Source organism: Chaetura pelagica, unplaced genomic scaffold (genome assembly GCF_000747805.2).
Source record: "Chaetura pelagica isolate M959 unplaced genomic scaffold, ChaPel_1.0 scaffold37, whole genome shotgun sequence".
NCBI classification, from domain to species: Eukaryota; Metazoa; Chordata; class Aves; order Apodiformes; family Apodidae; genus Chaetura; species Chaetura pelagica.
The window spans coordinates 6,362,313-6,381,885 of NW_009954567.1; the positions used below are offsets into that span (position 1 = coordinate 6,362,313).

The 19,573-nt window shown below is 37.6% G+C and overlaps 1 protein-coding gene across 1 annotated transcript in view; it reads left to right on the forward strand.

The window, feature by feature from the left end:
• The window catches only part of HOMER1 (homer homolog 1 (Drosophila)), a 60,068-nt gene that overhangs the window by 31,577 nt on the left and 8,918 nt on the right, over positions 1-19,573 (forward strand). Inside the window, exon 6 of the mRNA XM_010005422.1 lies at positions 11,535-11,691. Within this exon, the coding sequence (XP_010003724.1) occupies positions 11,535-11,691 (157 nt within the window). The remainder of the gene's footprint in view (positions 1-11,534; positions 11,692-19,573) is intronic.

Here is a 19,573-nt window from a genome sequence, read left to right on the forward strand (position 1 = left end):
CTAAAGAACAGGAGCTCTTAATTTTTCACATCAAGTAAAAAGCTTGGTTTCAAGTCTAATCCAGAAGATCCATGCTATTTTTCTAATATGATACTCTTTGAAGAGTGTCATTTTTGTCAAATGATTTAATATTGTTAAAGGTTTCTCCCTTATTTAGAGGTAGGCTTTAGAAGTAAACCTTTAATCCACTAAGCCCTCTTTACCAGGTCCAGCCTTAAATTGTGTCTCCTGCCAGCATTATGATCCAGAGTTCTATTTCCAGTTTTCTATGGAGACAACACAGTTGTGTTCCCTGGCATAGCTGTCACCCTGCATGGTTCCCTGTTGAGGTGTTGCGTTCACTCTTTCTACTCTTCAGGTCATGGCTCCTGTCCAGGTAGTGTAAACCTCCAGAAGACTAGAATAAAAGCGCATTGGTCAAGTAGAAGCCCAAAGTTACTTTGGTGTAAGCCATTTCAGAATGTGTCTGAATGCTCAAACAAATCTTATTGAATGTAATTGTGTTATGTTGATTATTTTCTGTCACAAAATCACATAATCACCAAAGCTGGAAAAGGCCTTTAAGATCATCAAGTCCAGCCTATAGTCCAGCCTGTCTCACTGGTAGGCAGACCCCTTGCAGCAGAACTTTTGATAGCATTGACCTTCTTCCTGCGGACACAGATAGAGGTTAGGCAGGCACAAATAAGCACAGAAGTGGAATATTTTGTTTGTCAAAAAAATGAAGTACTTACATTGTCTTCTTGAGGTAAGAGCTTGAATAATAAAATGGGGAATACAGTTAATTGGAGATCAACATTTCCTGTAGTTTTATGTCAGCTTATGCTGTAAAGAAGCTTTCTGTACTTAGAGGATCACATCTTTTGAGATCCTTTTATATTACTGTAGGTGCCAGGGACATTTTGTAGTACAGGCAGAAAGTGGTTTGTGTTGATCAGTGTTTTGATCATGCAACAGGGGGCTCTGTTGAGATGAATTAAAGTTGCTGAATAGTAGCTTTGGTGAGATGTGGACAACTAGCAATTCAGAAGCATAAAAATATTTCACAGTGACTCCAAACAGCCATCAAATTTTGTCTGTAATGAATAGCGTTGGCACAAATCAGCAGTGAATTAGAGTATCAGAGGGATTTTTTAATCCACTCTTAAGCCATTTGGCAAGTGAAGGAAGCTGGAGCTGGGTTGAAGGTGCTGAAATAAAATGTCTGGGATGTTTTCTCAAGTGCAGAATCATAAAACATTTCATGTGGCCCATTTATTGTGATGAACTTCAATTGTTGGGTTGTTGCCTTTACAGATCTCACTCTGTGCATTGTGGTTTAGTGACATTCCATCTGCCTGACATGAGATTCAGAGGTTTTGGCCTAGAAATTAGAATAGTGCAAACCATTCTCCTGGAAGACCATCACAACACCGGAAATTAAGAAGCCATTTCATTTGAACAACATGGCTCAAGATAAAAAAACCCAACAAACAAAACAACACAACAAAAACAAACAAACCAAAAAAACACCTAAAAATGAATTGGCTGAATTGTACTATCTTACTGCCATGGCACAGGTGTAGCCTTGTGAAAGAATGGGAGCTCAGCATCTGTTGTGCTGTCTGCAAATTCACGTCTAGCAAAATTCATGGGCAACTTTGGTCTATAAATTACTACATTTTTCACTTCCAGCTGAGTTTTTGAGCCAGATAATCTGATCTAGATACTGTTCTGAAGAGAAGCCAAAAGAAACCTAAACTAACTTAGTCTAGAATAAGTAAATAAGAACTAGCAACTACCAGTGAGGCAAGGAAGGTGTGTTAGTTTTTCTTTAAAAACTGGGAATTTTTAAATTCATGGAGAGAAACTTCTATAGGAACTGCTTCCTCTGAACCTGTAGTTTGTAGAAAAAGGGCCAGTATTGAAGACTTTACACGTATTGAAATTTATCTTTTTTTCATCTGTTCAATCTCTTTTTACTCTATGATAAATATAGTACAAGGAATTTAGTCCTTTTTGGGATTGAGATTTTATTTTTAAAAGGCAAATTTGGTACTTCCATTCTCTTAAAAAGCTGGGATGAATAAAAATATGAGTTGCAGTATCCAGCTGCAAGTGTTCCAACTCACTTGTAAGTTGTTTTGTTCAACCTATGCAGTCAATAAATGTTTTACTGTGATCGTACAGTTCATGTGGCTCACTGTTCTTCAAAGTTTTTCTGACAGCTCCACAGATGCTTTAGTTTGGGCTTTATCTGTAGGCTATAGACTTTTAAGTAATTGCATAGCTACCACAGGAGATAAATGAAACTTACTTAAATTAGCCATGCTCTCATATAGCTCCCATTCCCTTAATATAATAAAATTATTCTGTTGTTAGCATGTAAAGTGACAATTCGTATGCAGCAGCTGTGCAATTAGTACATGTCATTGTTTTTACTAGGATAAGCAAACTGCCAATTGTAATGCAGCAGTGAATTGCACCAGTAGTTATTATTTGATACCATAAAGTAACCTAATGCACTAAGTGGGTGGAGGCCAAGTAGTCATAATTCAAAATCTTTATGCAACTGCCTAGAGACATATAAGTATTTTTGTAGGTCATTCCATGGAACATCTGCTGAGTTTAGTGTTTGCTGTAAAAGTAGACAGGAACCAGCACTAAGGGGTGTTAGGAGCTGAGCTATCCTATCCTGTGGTATCACTATCAGAAGGTTCAACCAAGTTCTAAAACAGGCACTTGTAAATCTTTCCCATTCGGCTACGTGTAACAGCTGCTGGCTTCAGCAGAGGCACAACACAGGCCAGTTAAACCTGTGACAGCACCTAGAGATGCAGGCAGAGCCTTGTGCTGAAGATCTCCACCCCTTGCATGTAGTGTATGTCAGATTTACAGGTACCTTTAGCCACCTCACTGCTCTGCATGTGGCTGCACTTGCTCAGAACATAGGTCTTGACGTCTTCACTCTGTTGTCACAAAGCTGAGTCTCTGCTGAGCTCCACAGAATCAACATGTATCCACTACAGGCTCGTGGGCCACATCTATATAGCTAAATAAAATGGGCCTTGGCACTAGGGGCTGAGAGTCAAACCATTTACAGATGTTACACCAATGATGCTGGATCCCTTCTGTGCCCATGTGGGGTCCTTGCACCCGTAAGACACAGTTACTGTTTTATGTGGAGTCCTTTTCCAGTTCCATGTACCTGCAATGATTTGAGGGCTGCATTGCCAGCCACCGGAGCGGCGTTCTTCTTGCACAAAAGCACAGTTGTGTATTGCTCATCCAGAAGTGTTTCAGATGGACACGGCAGGGTTGCAGACCACACAAAGCCTTCTAAGACTGTAGAGGTGAAAGGTCTCTAAACCTGACTGTGTGCAAAGTGTGCTTTACATCTTTCTGGCCAGCTGACATGGACCAGGGCAGTGCAAACTCCCCAGTCTATATGGCCTTCAGGGATTTTTAGCCCTGTTTCACCTAGTACAGGAGCTGTGGTCACTGGGAAAAGAGTTTTTCCATGTCCTTCCTACCACAGTATTTTTGTGGTGAAGCGAGGGAAGCATCTCAAACTCAGTGAGGTGTAACTCAGTGCACAGTTCAGCAAAACACCTAAAATCAGTACTCAGTAAATAAGAGCCCAGGTGAGAGAAGTGCAGGGCAGTAGAATACTCTCTTCTGTTAAATTGCTGACAGAGTCCAGATTGGTTAAATGCACACACAAAACGTTGTCATAGGTCGGACTTCTGAAAGAAACATAGGGTTTTGTCTAGCCAGGCTCCTCAGCAAAACTTATCTTCACTAATTCAAAGTCTGGATTTACCATTAAACTGCTTTAAATTATTTTGTGTACAAATGAGCTCCAGAATGAAAGCAGGCATAATTCAGATCATTGTAGTGTCAGGGTCACCGTGTCCTGTTATGTAACTTGACAATAACCACATCATCTAATTGCCTTCATAAAGTGATTGTCATAAGAGCCCAAGTCAATTTGACTTTCTGTGCAGCTAAATACCTAGTCATAAGTTCCTAAGTAATTTGGGTTGTTTTTGAAAATGTAGTTTTGTTGGAATATCATAGAATGCCAGGTTGGAAGGGACCTCAATATATAAAGTATTCAGCATGATAGCAACAGCAAGGAATTATCCCCTTTAAAACAAAAGTAATTGTTTAATTCACAAAAAAAAATTACTGGGTGTCAGTTGTGAAAAATTTGAGATACATTACAGGCACAAGAATAAACTGCTTTCAGTGGTAGCAATAAGCAATTTCAATAAGGGAACAAGGGCGAATATATTTTACCTTTTCAGTATATGTAATAAAATTTTAGATCTGCAGGCATGAGAACAAAATATTTGCAGTGATACTAATAAGCAATTTCAGTAAGAGAGCAAGGGTAAACATTTTTAGATTTTTCAGAATATGTGATAAATGTTACGTCTATGACCTTTTAATCTTTAATTGAAAAAAAAGAGGTAGAAATCAATTAGCTATGCTTGCCTTTGCAAAATTTATAAGACAAAGTTACTTTTTTTGTTTATGCTCTGTGGTCTTCTTGAGGAGATAGCCTAGTGTCTCTTTACTATATAAAATGAAATTACTAAGACAAAAATACATAATTTTAAAAGAATAAAAATAAAATAATAGTTAATACATAATAAATAATAGTTCTCCTCTTCAGAGAAATTGGGGACACTGACATTGAAATTGGGAGTTCAAGTATATTGTAGCTCTGAGTTGAGCAAATGGTGTGAAAAACAAAGCAAAACAAAAATGAAGTGGGATAAACCTTCAGCATCTGTAGAGAATTATAGACTTTCAGAAAAGCCATGCTCTCACCTGCTGATGTCATCCATTCAGCATTTCTCTTTCCAGCAGGTGTGTGTGACTCGGTTATTAGTAACCTCATTTAAAGTACAGTGTGTTACAAGGGTCTCCTTAATTTTTTTTGGCCATGATCAAATTTGTCATTCAACCAGTCTAATGAGCTGATTGACAATTACGTTCCCCTGCTTTTATGCTGATGTAACTCCACTGAGAAAATATAGATACTCCATATCTCAAAGGGAAGAACAGATCTTTCATGCTCTGTTAAGGCTCCTACTTCTCTCCCCCAGGGGAACTATCCTCCTTTGCTAAAAATTCTTTTGAATACTCTAATTAAAGGATAAAGATATCTTTGAATATTAATTAGTTTTTCATAGGCCTCACTCAAAATATTTAACTCAAAGCATTTTCCTGGTAATTATCTCTTGAATATAACTTTGAGAGGATTTACCTTTTTTTAACAAATTCTGGTTTATCAAAAGGAGTTCCTTGTATATGTGTCCAGTTACTCACAAGTACAGTAGCTGTAAAGCGGCAGTTTTGTTTCTTAAGTTTTTTCCTTACAAAAGCTGTAATTTTTTACTGTAGCTGTCCCTCCTTTGCTGGTCTTTAATTATTTAACTATACTGTAGATGACTGTGTCCCTCATGCACGTAAGTTCGGAGTCTTTTGATTCACTGAATCACTCCTCTTTCTTCAGCTTTCCACTTATTCTAGGACTCCTAATTAGATGAACAAAAAAAACACCTTTTCTGTTTCCAACTTGCTTTGAGTGTTCAAGAGAGAGGGAGGAATTTCCATGCCATTACCAAGGGCATATGTTACTTTGGACTAGCAGCAGGACAAACTCTAAAACCATCATGTTATATCCTTTCTATCATGAAGTAATTTTACACATTTAATAGATGGCCACAGAAGATGCCTTTTTAAATCTCTGAAAAGGGGTGAAATTCCCAAAATGCAGGTTTAAATTTCTTCTTAATCAGGATGTGAAGTGAGGACCTTAACTTTCATTATCAGGGTGAATGAGAGGAGGGTTACTGTGAGCTTTTAGGAATACCCTGAAGGATGCTGCACTCATCCTCTGGGACAACAGAATCAAAATCTCCGTCTAATAAGACAGTCCCATCCCTATATAGGCAATAGTAAGTGTAGCCCATTGCAGAGATCTCCCCCTTCAAGCCTGGGACTTCAGCATTATCTGAAACTTATTTCATATGGAGGATTTCATAAAGACCTTCAGCAGAATTTCTTCCCAAATGCACTGGGGAATTTTATGTAAATCCAAACACGTGCCTTGCACTTCCAAAGAGAAGAAGTTGCACTACTGGAGTTCACTAGAATGCTCAGATACTACTGTAACAGAACCAGTCATTCACAAACCTCCTTGGCTTCCTTAAGCATGAAGAGCTGCTCCTCAGAACTCAACAGCAAGGCTCCAAGAAAGGACCACTCCTTGCTGCCAGCACAGCTCATGTGTTGCTACCAGCTAGTTGGTATAGTGCTCCCTCCATCAGACTCTGGGGCTGCTTCCACTGCATGCCAACACAATTATAACCTGAGCAGCACCTACAAGGACTCTGCTGTCTTCACATTTGTCAAGTCCTGTGGAATTTATTTACTGTACGAGATGTGAGTTTTGGTAGTGAAAGTACTCCAGCCTTTACTCCAATGAACTGCTCCGCACTCCTGCTATCCCAAGGCAGCACTGCTCACCATACACCTGCGGTGCAGATCACAGTGACACCTGAAGAGAAGAGTTTGTGTGTGACTGACTCTAGTTCTTTGAACCAAGACTATGCTGTAGTAAGAAATAAAATTTTAAAATTAATTCATTTTATGCAATGAATCTAATATTAAAACACATCAAATATTAATAAAGCGGAATTTGGCACACATTTCATTTCTATAGATCTGAAATAAAGTTTAAACCATGTTTTATAGTGTTGGTACTGCATACAGCTCAGCAAACTATGAACAAACAATGCTGATTCAATAAGCAGAAAACATATTTTGATTTGAACTGCTTTTCTTTCTTTGTTTCATGAAGGCATCTCTCAAAATAACTTCATTCTGAATGCAACTCATTAATGTGTGCTCCCCACCCCCTGCCTTTGCAGACCTTCGCCAACTGGCTAAGCGTGGTGACTGGAGCTTTTCAGATTAATTTTCCTTTAGTGACCTACTTTGCAGAGAAAGATAATCATGTGTTTATAGCCTCTGGCACTCTATTCAGGTCACAGATGGACAGATAGCAAAGCTATTCCTCAGTGACTTGCTAGGGCTGTAACTAATCCCCAGTGAGAAAGGAGATCGGCCTGATGTTAATTGGTCAAGTATGGAAGACCATTGACATTGACTTTAATTTTCAGTAGATGGCACAGTTATATGGTACCAGCCAGCAGTTGTTCTAGGAGTGTTCTGTGATAGTGATCAAGTTGCTGGATGCCACAGATGTTAAATGTCTGACTTTGAATCCGCTGCCTTCATGGTGCAGCACCATATGGTGTTCTGACTGTGGACTTGTCTGATGTTACACATGTACCAGAGACTGTGGCCAGCACCAAGGATCAGAGATTCTGGAGAGTTTTGGTCTTTTGCTCACCAGCAAGTGCTTACAATCCTGTGAACAGTTGTCGTTATAAAAATAATTTGCTGTGCAATCAGACCTAAACCTCTGTCACAAAAGCCTTTTTTTGTATACTGTGATCAGATGAGCCAATAAAATTCATCTTATCCACTAGAGGCCCATTCTCTCTCTTGTATTTGGCACTAATGTACTGATGTATGCAAAGTAGCTTGTTCTCTTTATTTTCAGATATTCAGGAGTTTCACAAGGGAAATGACCAGGCTTTATTCTCTGTTAGGATATTTTTAAAACTATTTTTAATTGATTTTTTTAAAATGGACACTTTTACTCTGAGAGACGGGCAACATATAGAAGTGTTAAAGATATTTCTTTTTTTAAAGGACCGTCTTGAAACTCTGAGTGTGCCAAGCAGTCAGTCATGTTCATTCTGTCAGGTCTGAAGAAATAACTGTTAAAATTGTGACACTGCCAGCAAAGGAATGGGTGGATTTCAACAAACTGAAACATTTATGCATGTTGAATTCTTGCACCACAGGACTAAAAACATGTATGCTTGTGTCCCAGGATGTGTACATACAGCTTTGCTCTTTGCACCGCAGAGCAAAGCTGAAAGATGTTCTGGTAGAAGTTGCATTGCAGTTTCAATCATGTTGACCACGGAGTAAGTGTTCATATTTCATGTGCTTCCAAGAGCAACTAATCTCAGAACACATGAGGAATGATTTGGATTTGGTTTAGATATTTACAGCTGTTAAGTCAACCTGAGAGAGCTCCCTGTGTGTTTTCTATGACAGAATCTAATGCATTGAGGGCAAAATCAATTCCTTTCAGCAAAAAGCCTTTCGAGCAGTAATCGAGTAAAAGGTTTTACAGAGAAAGACTACGTGCAGCCCTCCTGTACCTATCCTGAGGGACTGTAATGCAGCTGTTTCACCATCAAAATTCTGGCTGTGGGCTGTAACAGTTGTTAGGAGCCCCTTGAATTTTCTGCAAATGAACTCCATCCTCTGGCTCTGTGTGTTCCCTCTCCTGAGTGTTAGCCCCAGTATCTTCACTTCTGAGGGAGAATTCTCATTGTATCTGAACCATATGTTTCTCAGCTTTTCCCGGAAGTGCTGATGAACTTGAACCAGTGTAGCTCTACAGGCATGCTCTTCTGTGCATATATTCTTAGTCTAGTTTAAGGGCAGTCTGCTGTAAATGTGCTTTCATTTGGTCCTAAAATAATTAATCTAAATCCATATAAATCCAGTTATAACCAACATAATACACTAAGCATAATTTTAGTTATTTTATTTTATTTTATTTTATTTTATGTTATTTTATTTTATTTTATTTTTTCTGTCTTCTTTAGTTTGTCAAGAGAGTCTTTAAAAAAAGTAAATCAGCACTGCCAGGATTGTTTATGAGCAATTTTAATCAAATTACCATTTTATGAAACAAAAAATTCATGTCTTTGGTTCTGTTTCCTAATATGATCTCCATCACGTGATTGTGTTTATGTCAGAGTATTTGGAGTTTTGTAAGAAGAAATGGGATAAGACTAAATAGTCAGTAAGTCATTGTGTATTATCAGATACAAAACTAGACTGATTTAAATAATATGTTTCTGTTTTATGCAGCCATAGCTATATTTTTCTACAGAAAAAACTAGAAAATATTTGTAGAAAAAAAGGTTTTTTTTTAAATGTAATGCAAAATAACATTTGCATTACAATATGCATATTCGTGCTGACTTTGTAGAGCTCTTAGTGATAAAAAGAATGATTTAGAAATAATACTAGTGCATTCCTACTGAAAACAATAGATTTTAAAGTAACCAGTTTAAAATAAACCTTCTAGCTTTTGCAGGAGGGTATTTATAGCAGTAATAGGAAATACATTCTTCATATTTAATACCAACATACCAGTACACATGCAATAACTTAAGAGCTCGTGACTGTTTTCTTAGTGGGCTGGTAGGGTCACTGGGCAAGGTGAAAGTGAAACATGCCACAAATCCCCCTTATGTTATTACTCAGTACTACCTGAGAGTCTGTCTTCTGGGATCTTCATGGATTAAAAGTTCACCTGGTATCATTGTGGATATACAGATTATTTCATTGGGAAAAAAAAACCAAACCACTTCCCTTTTTGCATATGAAATAAGGGTATGAAATGATTAAGCAGTTCTCATTATAAGTCTCCCAGATACAAAGCTTTTAATCTGCTATGTTACATCAATATGAAATCTTGTGTGTTTATGTCTTCCGTGGGGAAAGAAGAGTTGTAAGGCACATTCTGTAAAAATGTGTAGGTGTCACGCACCATTTGCTACTAGTCTTGCAGCAGCATGACTGCTAAACAGTACTGACATGAAATGGCTGGAGCAGGTATTTGGTTGCCCAGTTGGAACATGAAGGAGGAGTTAGGAATACGATAATGAACTTATCCTACTTTAAGTTTTAAAACAAAACAAAGTGGGGTTTTTAACATGTTTTTTTAAAAAAAACAACCAAAACAACAAAACAACAACATGTTTAAGCATGTTTTTAATAGATTTGGTTGATCTACGGTACTATTGTATGTGAAAAGTAAATCTGATTAGAGCTATAGAGTAGACATTGTTACAGAAATTTGTTCTTACGTTCTTCAATATGTGAGTCAGTGTTCCCCAGTGAGGTAGGATTACCATTATTTTAGTTTAGTTATTTAAGATTTAAAATTTCCAGGGGTGAACTTCTAATTAGTTGAATAGATTATGAAATGCCACAGCAATGTGAAAGAGTCTGTATTCCTCTTCTGAAGGAACTTGCATTCCTGTTCAAGGGGAAAAAGCAGCACATTTGGAAGGAAGTGCTGGAGCGTGGTAGAATCAGACACCATGTTTTAGGGAAACATTAGATGTGAACTGAATTGGTAATGAATGTTCCTTGGCAGCTGGTTGATCTTGAACACCTAGGGAGCATTTGTAGGCGTCATAATGTTTTTGAAATACACTTTGGTGGGAGGGGCTGTGCATATGCATAAATCAAAGAAAGAAACTCAGTGAACAAAATGGTGGCAAAATGTTTAATTGTTCATATGTACAAAGATCAAATAAAGCTATAAATGTACATGCAAAAATCTGAAATTAAGTGTATTAAATATATTTATTATAATGAATAATTAGATTATAGTAATTCCTCATCATTCATCACAAGTCTGTCTAGAAAATAATATTGGCCAGAGTTACAGATCTTGTCAAATATGTCTTTACTATTAAGCCAGTTAAACGCAAGGTATTATTTTGTGTGTATTTTCTGTGTAGGTGTGCACCTCATGTGCTGTTAGCATTATACAAGTAAACATTAATGAACTGTTTGCATATTAGTCCATTCAGCTGTTCTGTTTTTCCCTTGCGTGCTGAGTGCGAAGACAGGGTGTGTGGATGATCGCGAACTAATTACCTGAGAATGAAAGCCCTATGTGTGCTCAGAGGAGTAGTGAACTGTAAGCAAGGGTTGTTCCTCCATAGGCTGCTTCAGTAAACTCAGGCATTGGCTTCCTGTTTGCAGTGAAGCACTAGTGTCTCTATGATCTTTAGTCTCTTTGCTGATATTACTTAGCAAAGACATATAAATATTCTTATAATGCTGAAATTCAAGACCTTTGAGTCTGCAAGTACAGGTTATATATGGTATTTAATAAAGTATAGTTCATGGTGAGGAGGTTTCCATTATGATAACGAAGCTGTAGCTCCCTAACAAGTGTTTTTTGACAATGTATTTAATACAGTAGTAGATTTGAAAAGCACTTTCGCTTAATACGTATGTGTTAAAATAGAAATTAATCATGTGCATATCCTAGAATTATATGGTATTGCTTTTGGAAAGCTGATGTTGATTTCATAATTCTTAATATTTTATTTTAAAAAAACAACTAGTCCCTACGCTAAGGACGGTAGAACTTGTTTCCAGTAAAGATGTATCTGTATTTTCTGAATGTGTAGTTTTGATTATTTGGGCACTTGGATTCTCATTTCAGCATTCAGTCATAGGATTTTTTGCATCATTCTATTTTTCCTGAATATTTTTTAAAAAGTGACATTTGAGGGAGAGGGGGGAAGGCAAAAGGAAGAGGTCTAGGGGCTCTGATCATTCTCATCCTGTCTGTGCAGTTCGACAATCAGCAAGCACTGGGAGGCAGAACTGGCCACGCTGAAGGGTAACAACGCTAAGCTCACAGCAGCCCTGCTGGAGTCCACTGCCAATGTGAAACAATGGAAGCAACAGCTTGCTGCCTACCAGGAGGAAGCAGAACGGCTTCATAAGCGGGTAAGTGGAGGCAAATGGCCAGGATCCTTGAGATGGAGGTACTGGTGCCCATATTCACCCATTTTCAAGTCAAACAAGTAAGTTTATTGTTGAGTCTTTACATTAATCTTTGAGGCAGAAATTAAAGATAATTTTAAATCACACAAGGCTACTGCATCGGAAAGTTCTTTCCTTTGTAGCAGTTTTCCTGTTTGTTGTTTTTGGTTTTCCTTGTTTGTTTGCTTGTTTTCTGCAAAGGGTATTGTTGCAAGAAGAGTTAGCTTTCGCTCTTTGTTCTCTGATAACCCATCTACTTCAGGACATTTTCCACAGCATTACACTTTATTCTCTCTTGCATTTAAGCCCACAGAAACTTGACAGGAAATCTGTAGGTTAAAAGAAGCCATGTTGCAGTTTCCACCTGTAACAAAGACAAACAGCTTCCTCTCATCTTTGCACCTTAAGAAAACTGGACATAGATTTAAGATGGGTGCAATTAGAGATCTGCTCCTGCTTTCATACAGGAGGGGCTGGATTCTGTTCCCTTCACTGTAAATTTTGCAGAGATCACTTGGCAATTCAGAAATTTGTGCATAGAGGGGAACAAATGGCAGTGTTTCAGGGAAGAAGAAAGCATGCAAGGTTAAAGGCTATTATGAAAACAAGCATACAATGTTTTAATTTCTCTTCTCTTTTCGCATGTAACTTTTTATATATTGTATAGTATATTCACCTTTATCCATATGAATTTGTCATCATAGCCTAGGACACATTCTTGTGCTGCGGGAAGGCAAGGTCAGCACATGTATGGAAGGAAGGTGTCTTTGATTAAGCTGTATTACTTTTGATAATATCAGTCAACTTTAAAAATGTCAAGGAAATATACTTAGTTAAGAAAATAAAAACAAGCAAACCCTTTTTTTCGCATGAAAACAGGTTTAACGAATATGGTAACAAGAAAGGAAAGGTCAAGTAGCAAACATGGCAGACCTTTTAATTTGGCTTTGTATGCCATACTCACCTATATGAAATCAGGTACGGCAATTGCAATTAGCCAAATCCTGCAAACTGCAGAGGGTTCTTTCAGACCTGCCGTGGACCTGACCAGCTGGAGGCTGTTAGTAGACCCATCAACAAAGCTCATATTCATCTAATGGGGCAGAAATTCAGCAGACTACATCTAACCTAGGGATGTGGTATAGTAGCAAGAATTCCCTTGAGCTTGAGAAATCTGGGGAAATGGCAGGTAGTTGGGGCTGCCCTATACCTAGACTGACTGAAGTCCCAGCCAAATGTTTTGATAGAGAAGAATTATAATTTCCAATGGATTGTAGCTATGTGTGCCAAAGCTGGCAGGATGAAGTACATGAAGTGTAATTAAAGCTGGTGGTTTTTTGCAAATTGCTTTCAGTTCAAGAAATTGGCAGTTGCTGACAAAACTACTTTGATTCAGAAATTTTCCAGTCAGGCACAAGTTTCCTGTGTGTATTTGTACAAAGACAGATTTTTGCTTTATCTGTTTTCTCATTTAACCTCCTTTGGAAGGATGGGATTTCTAACCTGTGCTCCATGTTTCTGGATGAATGATAATAGTCATTGATGATAAAATTATTTAAATTACAACCTTATATTAAAATTACTATAGTGCAGATGGTCAGGTGGATTTGACCACCAGATAAGCTTTATAGTGAAGAACTCATCACTAAAATGTTGACATATGAGGTAGTATTCTTCCTAACAAATTGCATGAACACCTTTTGTTGGAAAGCTGAGACAATATAATTCTTACCTCAGAAAGAAGATAAAAGTAACACACAAGAGCAGCAGCGGCATTTACCACGGGGAGAGTCAACCACACAAGACAGAGAAAGATCCCTTTTTCTTCAAGTTACTCTCAGTCTTAGTCAAATCTTATTTAAAATCTGTTATTGGAAAATAGAATTAATGAATATAGGAATTTTTAGCATGTCACTTTTCTTTTATATGATACCACAGTTAACAGAAGAAGTAACCAAGCTGCATTCCGTAACAGCTAATGATTTTTTATAACCTTTTCCCAGTAAATTTGCTGCAATGATTTGGTATTTCTCAGGGATTGCAAAATCTTTTAAGATAGAATCATCTACACTGTGCTTATTTGATCACCATTTACATGCCTTTATTAAATGCTTTTACAATCCGTGACCTCGGGGCTTGTTGAGATCTCACACAGAAGATAGGAACAGTATGTGGCTGTGGGCCTGCCTGTGAGTTACAATGGGGATAGTTCATCAAGAGTCCTGACTGCTCTCTGTTGCAATTACTTTTAGAAAAATAAAGACTTGGCTAGATTTTGGTCCATTCTCTCTACAGAACTATGCAAATCATGTGGAAAAAATGCTATCGATCTGTTATCCACAGAGGGCACTAAAATAACCTTTATGCTGGAGACTGATCTTTGAAATTTAAATAGTACCTCATTTCAAAAAGAAACTGCAAGCTCTTATACAGATTGAAAATGTGTTGTTGAAATGGTAGATTTGGAGACTGTTGGTGATGGTACATGTGGCAGTATTAAGCCACTGTATTGCACTAGCTCTCTATTCTGTTTATCCATTAAGCTCAATATGAAGATATACCTGCAGTTGATCCAAAAAATGTCCCTAAAACTGGAGTCCATCTCACTTGAAGTTGTGTAGAAGTTACATATAAAGTCTAAGATGGTAGGTTTTTTCCTGTAATTTTTGGAGAGACAAAACATGAAGAGTAAGTGTCTCAGTCTTAAGAAAAGCATTTGCTTCTGCAAGTGCTTGCCTGTCTCCATAGGATAGTAATCTTGATGGTCCCATATCCATGGTTGTAGTTAGATGAAATGAACTCCATCCTTAGCTCATAGAATCAGAATAATGTAGAATGGAGGAGGACTTGGGAGGTTTTCTGGTCCAATTCTCCACTGAAAGCAGGGCCATTTTGAAGCTAGATCCAACTCCAGATCTGGATGAGGTTACTCAATGCTGTGAATCAAGTCTCGGAAAATGGAGATCCCTCAGCCTTTCTGGGAAGCCTGTTCCAATATTTGACCAGTCTTGTCAATTTATTTTTCCTAGTAGCTTATCTAATTGAATTTTGCCATGCTGCAACTCGCATCTATTGCCTGTTCAAAAGAAAAATGGGTTTCAACTGAAAGAAAATTCTGTGAGAAGAGCTGAATAGACTGGGAATATAGAAATATTCATAGAAAAATTTATTTCAAAGAGAAAGAAACATTTGGAAATTATCTTGCATAATTCTGTTCAGTTGTAATGTAGTTGTTATCTGGAAAAGCTGGCTGTCACAGCATCTTGCCCACTGGAGAACAATGTGTAGATATGTATGCATTGGAGGGATACACTCACTTGCAAGACCATACTCTTGTGTAAAGTAGACCAGACTCCGACATGAAGAATGGTACTGCTGACATGAGCGATTATATTTAGTTCAATTTAATAATACATTATGTAGTTTATATATAATGTAGTTGTGCTGTTCACTCCTCATGCACTTTATGCTTATTAAATACACATTTTGGTGCCTGAGTCACCTGTCTGCAAGCTACAGTAGACTCAAATCGTCTGTCAAGTGTGGTGTGCTGACTTTGCATTAGTACTTCCATAATTATTTTCTTCTTTATATAAATAGCCTTATAAATAGCCTTATTTACATAAATAGTTTCCTCTGAATATTAAATATATATATATTGCTAGTACTGTCTTGCTAGTTGACTTCGTATGGTACCTTTTTCCACCATGTTTGAACTTCATCATATTTTATTTATAAACATGCTTTGATTTTACATTCTATTTCATTGTTTCATCTTCTGGTTTTGTTTGTGTGTTTTTTTTTCCATTCACTGTGGTCAACTTTGTCTTTCATCTTGTGCAGTATTTATTGTAAACTTGCCTTTTAGTAATTTTAATTATTTTAAGCCCAAGATTTTTTTATTCAATAATTGTTTTCAAATTTGACTTGAAAGAGTTTTTCTGTGTTATTTACTTCTTAAAATATAGAAACAAAGCTCAAAATGCCCTTTTTAAAATTTCGATTGCATAAAAAATAATTCATTGCTTGCCATTTCTGATTTAGTATAAGATTTACTCCTCTATCAGTTCTGTTTTTCATATTAACCTACATTTATTTGCTTTCTGTGAGGCTCTTTTCTTCCTTCTTCCATCTGTACTCTGCACTGGCACTGCCTAGAGCTGAAATCCAGATTCAGTGTGGCTGAGTGCAAAGTTTTCAACAAATTTAAGTTTTGTGCTCTCTTCTGATATATTGTGAGTTTAAGTCAGAGATAGTGTACTTTGGTACTTTGTCACACATTGTATGTTTCAAACGTTTTCTAAATGAATGTGTGGGTATTTTCTCTCCCAAATACAAAGAGATGTTAAGTCTGGGAAGATGTGTTGCCCAGTTAAGAGCTTAACTCAGAGCCCTCAGCCTTCTCTCTAATCTGCTCAGAGCAATTTACCAACAAGGATTTCTCTTAGATGGTCCTGGGAAGTGCTCCTACACACCTTGCATAGCTTTTTGAAATCAAAAAGGATTCATGAGTTGAGAACAGCTCAGCAACAGAAAGAAAAACCCTGAGATGAGCTACTTCAAGCAAATAGAATAGCATTGGTACTAACATTAATTCTGATAACACAAAAAGGAAAGGATTTAATGGTGATATGAATTATGGAAAGTAACCAGTTTGTCTTTGTCATATTAAAAATGAAGATGATTATTTTTTTTCTTGCGTGCTAACTGCTAAAGTAAATCATATGACACTGGGCTATAGCACAGAGTAATAACACCAGTGCATAATAATAAGAGCTGCAGTCCTTGATGATCATTCATCTGTAGGAGAAGAGACTTAGGATAAAAAGTGATGAAGGGAAATGATCAACCTGTTGTGTATTCCTGAAAGAACAGAGAGGTGAGCACTGGAATTTCAGCTTGCTATTTTAGCAGGATTTCCTAGGATATAAGATAAAATTCACCTATTATGTTCTGGTTCTTTTATTCAATGAATGCAATAAGTACGAGGATATCTTATGTAGTCATCAAAACTACCTGACCCTGTTTTCACTACTGTTAAGTGAAATTTTAAAGTGGATATTAAAAAAATTTACGAGCATACAGAAATAAAACTGTGATCATTTTATTGGGCTATTTCTGTACTACCACCAACCAAAATACTGTCACTCTGGGAAAGGGAGAAAAAAAAGTTTTCAAAGAAAACTTATCCTCCATCTTTCTAAAAAACCTAAGAAAAATGTTAAGATCAATTTATCTGCAAGTTATAAAAAACATACTTTGTGGAGGCAAGCCACAGAATTTGTATATAGTCAAAGTTTTATGGAATGAAATACATGCTGTAATTCTGAAACTCTGCTGGAGAATGAGGAAACCACATGAGTTAAATCCTCAGGACTGAAAGATGACATATCTGTGCTGTGTTTGCTATTACATGTATTTTGTGAACCGGCCAGATAGCTGGAAGAAGTATTTGCTAATTAGATTGCAGGGAAAGGGATGTCCCCTGAAGTTAGTGTTAGTATTACCAGTTGCAAGTAATAATGCATGGTTGAAACTCAAAGCATCAATTTTAGTAAACTTTTAGTTTCAAACACTCGTACTGCAGTTTCATTACTTTATTCACAAAAATTACACAAATGATATATATATTACAGACTGCTGACCCTAGATTAAAGTTTTGAGAAAACTCTAGAACGGCCTCTGCTGAGAAGGTCTGGGCTCTGCCAGAACAAGTTGCCTTGCTGGCTTATTTCAGCTGATGTGTTTTCCTCACTGAAGCATGCAGTTAAGTGTGATGCCAGCCACATACTAGAAATGTTAGCTCATAGAACAGTCACTTAAAAACCTTTTCAATTTTTTTTTCCCTATGTGCAGTCCTACCTGGATGATAAATGCAAAATAAAGAAGCAGAGGCTAAGAGCAATACTTCTTTCTTTTTCAGTCTCAAATACGAAGACCCAGTACTGGCTTTTTTTCAGATATGCAAGTCAGCGCAATCTTACAATAGCACAATAGAAGAACCTTGTTTAAACAGTTATTGTTCAAAGACTGTTCTTTCAGTCTGAATTCTGTACTGGAAATAAGGCTTAATCACAGGTACATTGCTCAGTGTTGCTGTGCAGAGGCTTGAATGATTTATTGAGCATGGCTCTTAAACATGAAACACTGACTGAGGAGATGTCCCTGAAAATAGCATGTGGGAGGGTCAGGTGGAAGCATTTTAGCTTCCTTTTATGCTCCCTTCTGTGCATAATGCAGAAACCATTATTTTTAATGATTTTTGGACCACTGGTCATGAGAAAAATATACTCAGTTTGAAACAAGGAAATACAGCAAGTAAATGCTATCCAGATTTTTGCCTAGAGCTTTATCTTTTGTTACTTCTGTTTTCAATTGCTTGTTCTTTATATTGCATTGTTTTCCATCCTGTCTTACTCTACAGGTTTTTTTTAGAGAGTTCGAATTTGATTTTCTTTTTTAAAGGTACATTCAAGAAGATAACATCAAGAAGATATTTGACATCTTTTCAGATCTCTGTAGGAATACACATTTAAATAAGACTGTGATTAGAGTAACCTCAATTTTTACCTGAATTTGTTCTTTTTTTTCCAAATTACTGATTTTTCAATGAACAGTGAAAAAAACAGTTGAACAATGCATTATTTTCTTATATAAGAAGTAAGAGATGAATGATTGCCCAGAATAAAACTGGACCAAAGTAAGACATCATAGCCCTGTTAGTGTTAGTAATTAATTGCCCTTGTGACAGCAGTTGCCTCTGTTGCCAAGAAGGTTTGTGAGAGTGATTCCTGCTCTGCTCTAGCAAAATTCCCTGTGTTTGCTTAAGCAATTTCAATAGATGTCTGGAGTTAGTATGGACCTGAGTGTGGCAGAGAGTGTTCTCATGAACCATGCAGCTGTTGGGCCTGTTGTGGAAGGCGTTCTCAGCCAGCAACAGCACTGGCAGCTGAGAGCAGTAACATTTCATCCACCACAGTTCAGTCCGTCAGCCTCCTTGGTTTACAAGCTTGCACCAGCACGTGTCCTCTCTTTGTGTAGCAGCCCAAAGAAACCGGGCAGAGAACAGTGAGGGTCCAAGCACTTCTTCAGTCACAGGATGAGGCACCTCTGCACACCTCTGTCCAAGGCAGTGTGTGCAAGGTCACAGGTGGTTTGGGGGCTACATTTTCTTCTCTCTCTCCAGCTGAGGCTCTTACACTTCATGTAAATGATATATTTACTTGCACCAGTGCTTGGTAAGAGCCAGTGCTGAGTGCAACAGCTTTAAAAGAGAGATTGACCTTCTTGGATGTTACCATTCAATGTTCCAGCCTTTCACAATGGGGTGGGGAGAAGAGAGGCCCTGACCCTGGTTTCCCATAAGCTGTGGGTTCAGAGAGGCTTCTACCTCCAATTCAGCAGAAAAGCCTGGGAATGTTTAGGAAGTTAAACTTCAGAAAAGGTGAATGGTAGGTGAGGTGAGTGAGTTCAACAGTTCCAGCAAAACTTGGGAATGAGCTAGAATTTTCCGTAAGCCCACAGCATCAGAAATATAGGAACCTGCATGAAACTGTGGCAGCTCTGCTAAATACTGAAGCAACCTAATGTGACTTCAATATTTGCCCCATTTTGAACAAGAGATCTTGACCTGTTGACTGCCAGGGTCCCTTTCCAGCCTAAACTACTCTGTGTATTCTTCCTGTATCTGGATGTTAGTTCAGGCACTGGGTAGACAGGTTCATCCCAGTTGGTGTACTCCAGTTCTGGGTCTTTGAGTTTATGTCATTGTAGTGGTGAATACTATAACAGTCACAATTAGTAGCAGGAGTTCCAGTTCCAAGGTATCTAAATAGATATATTTTTG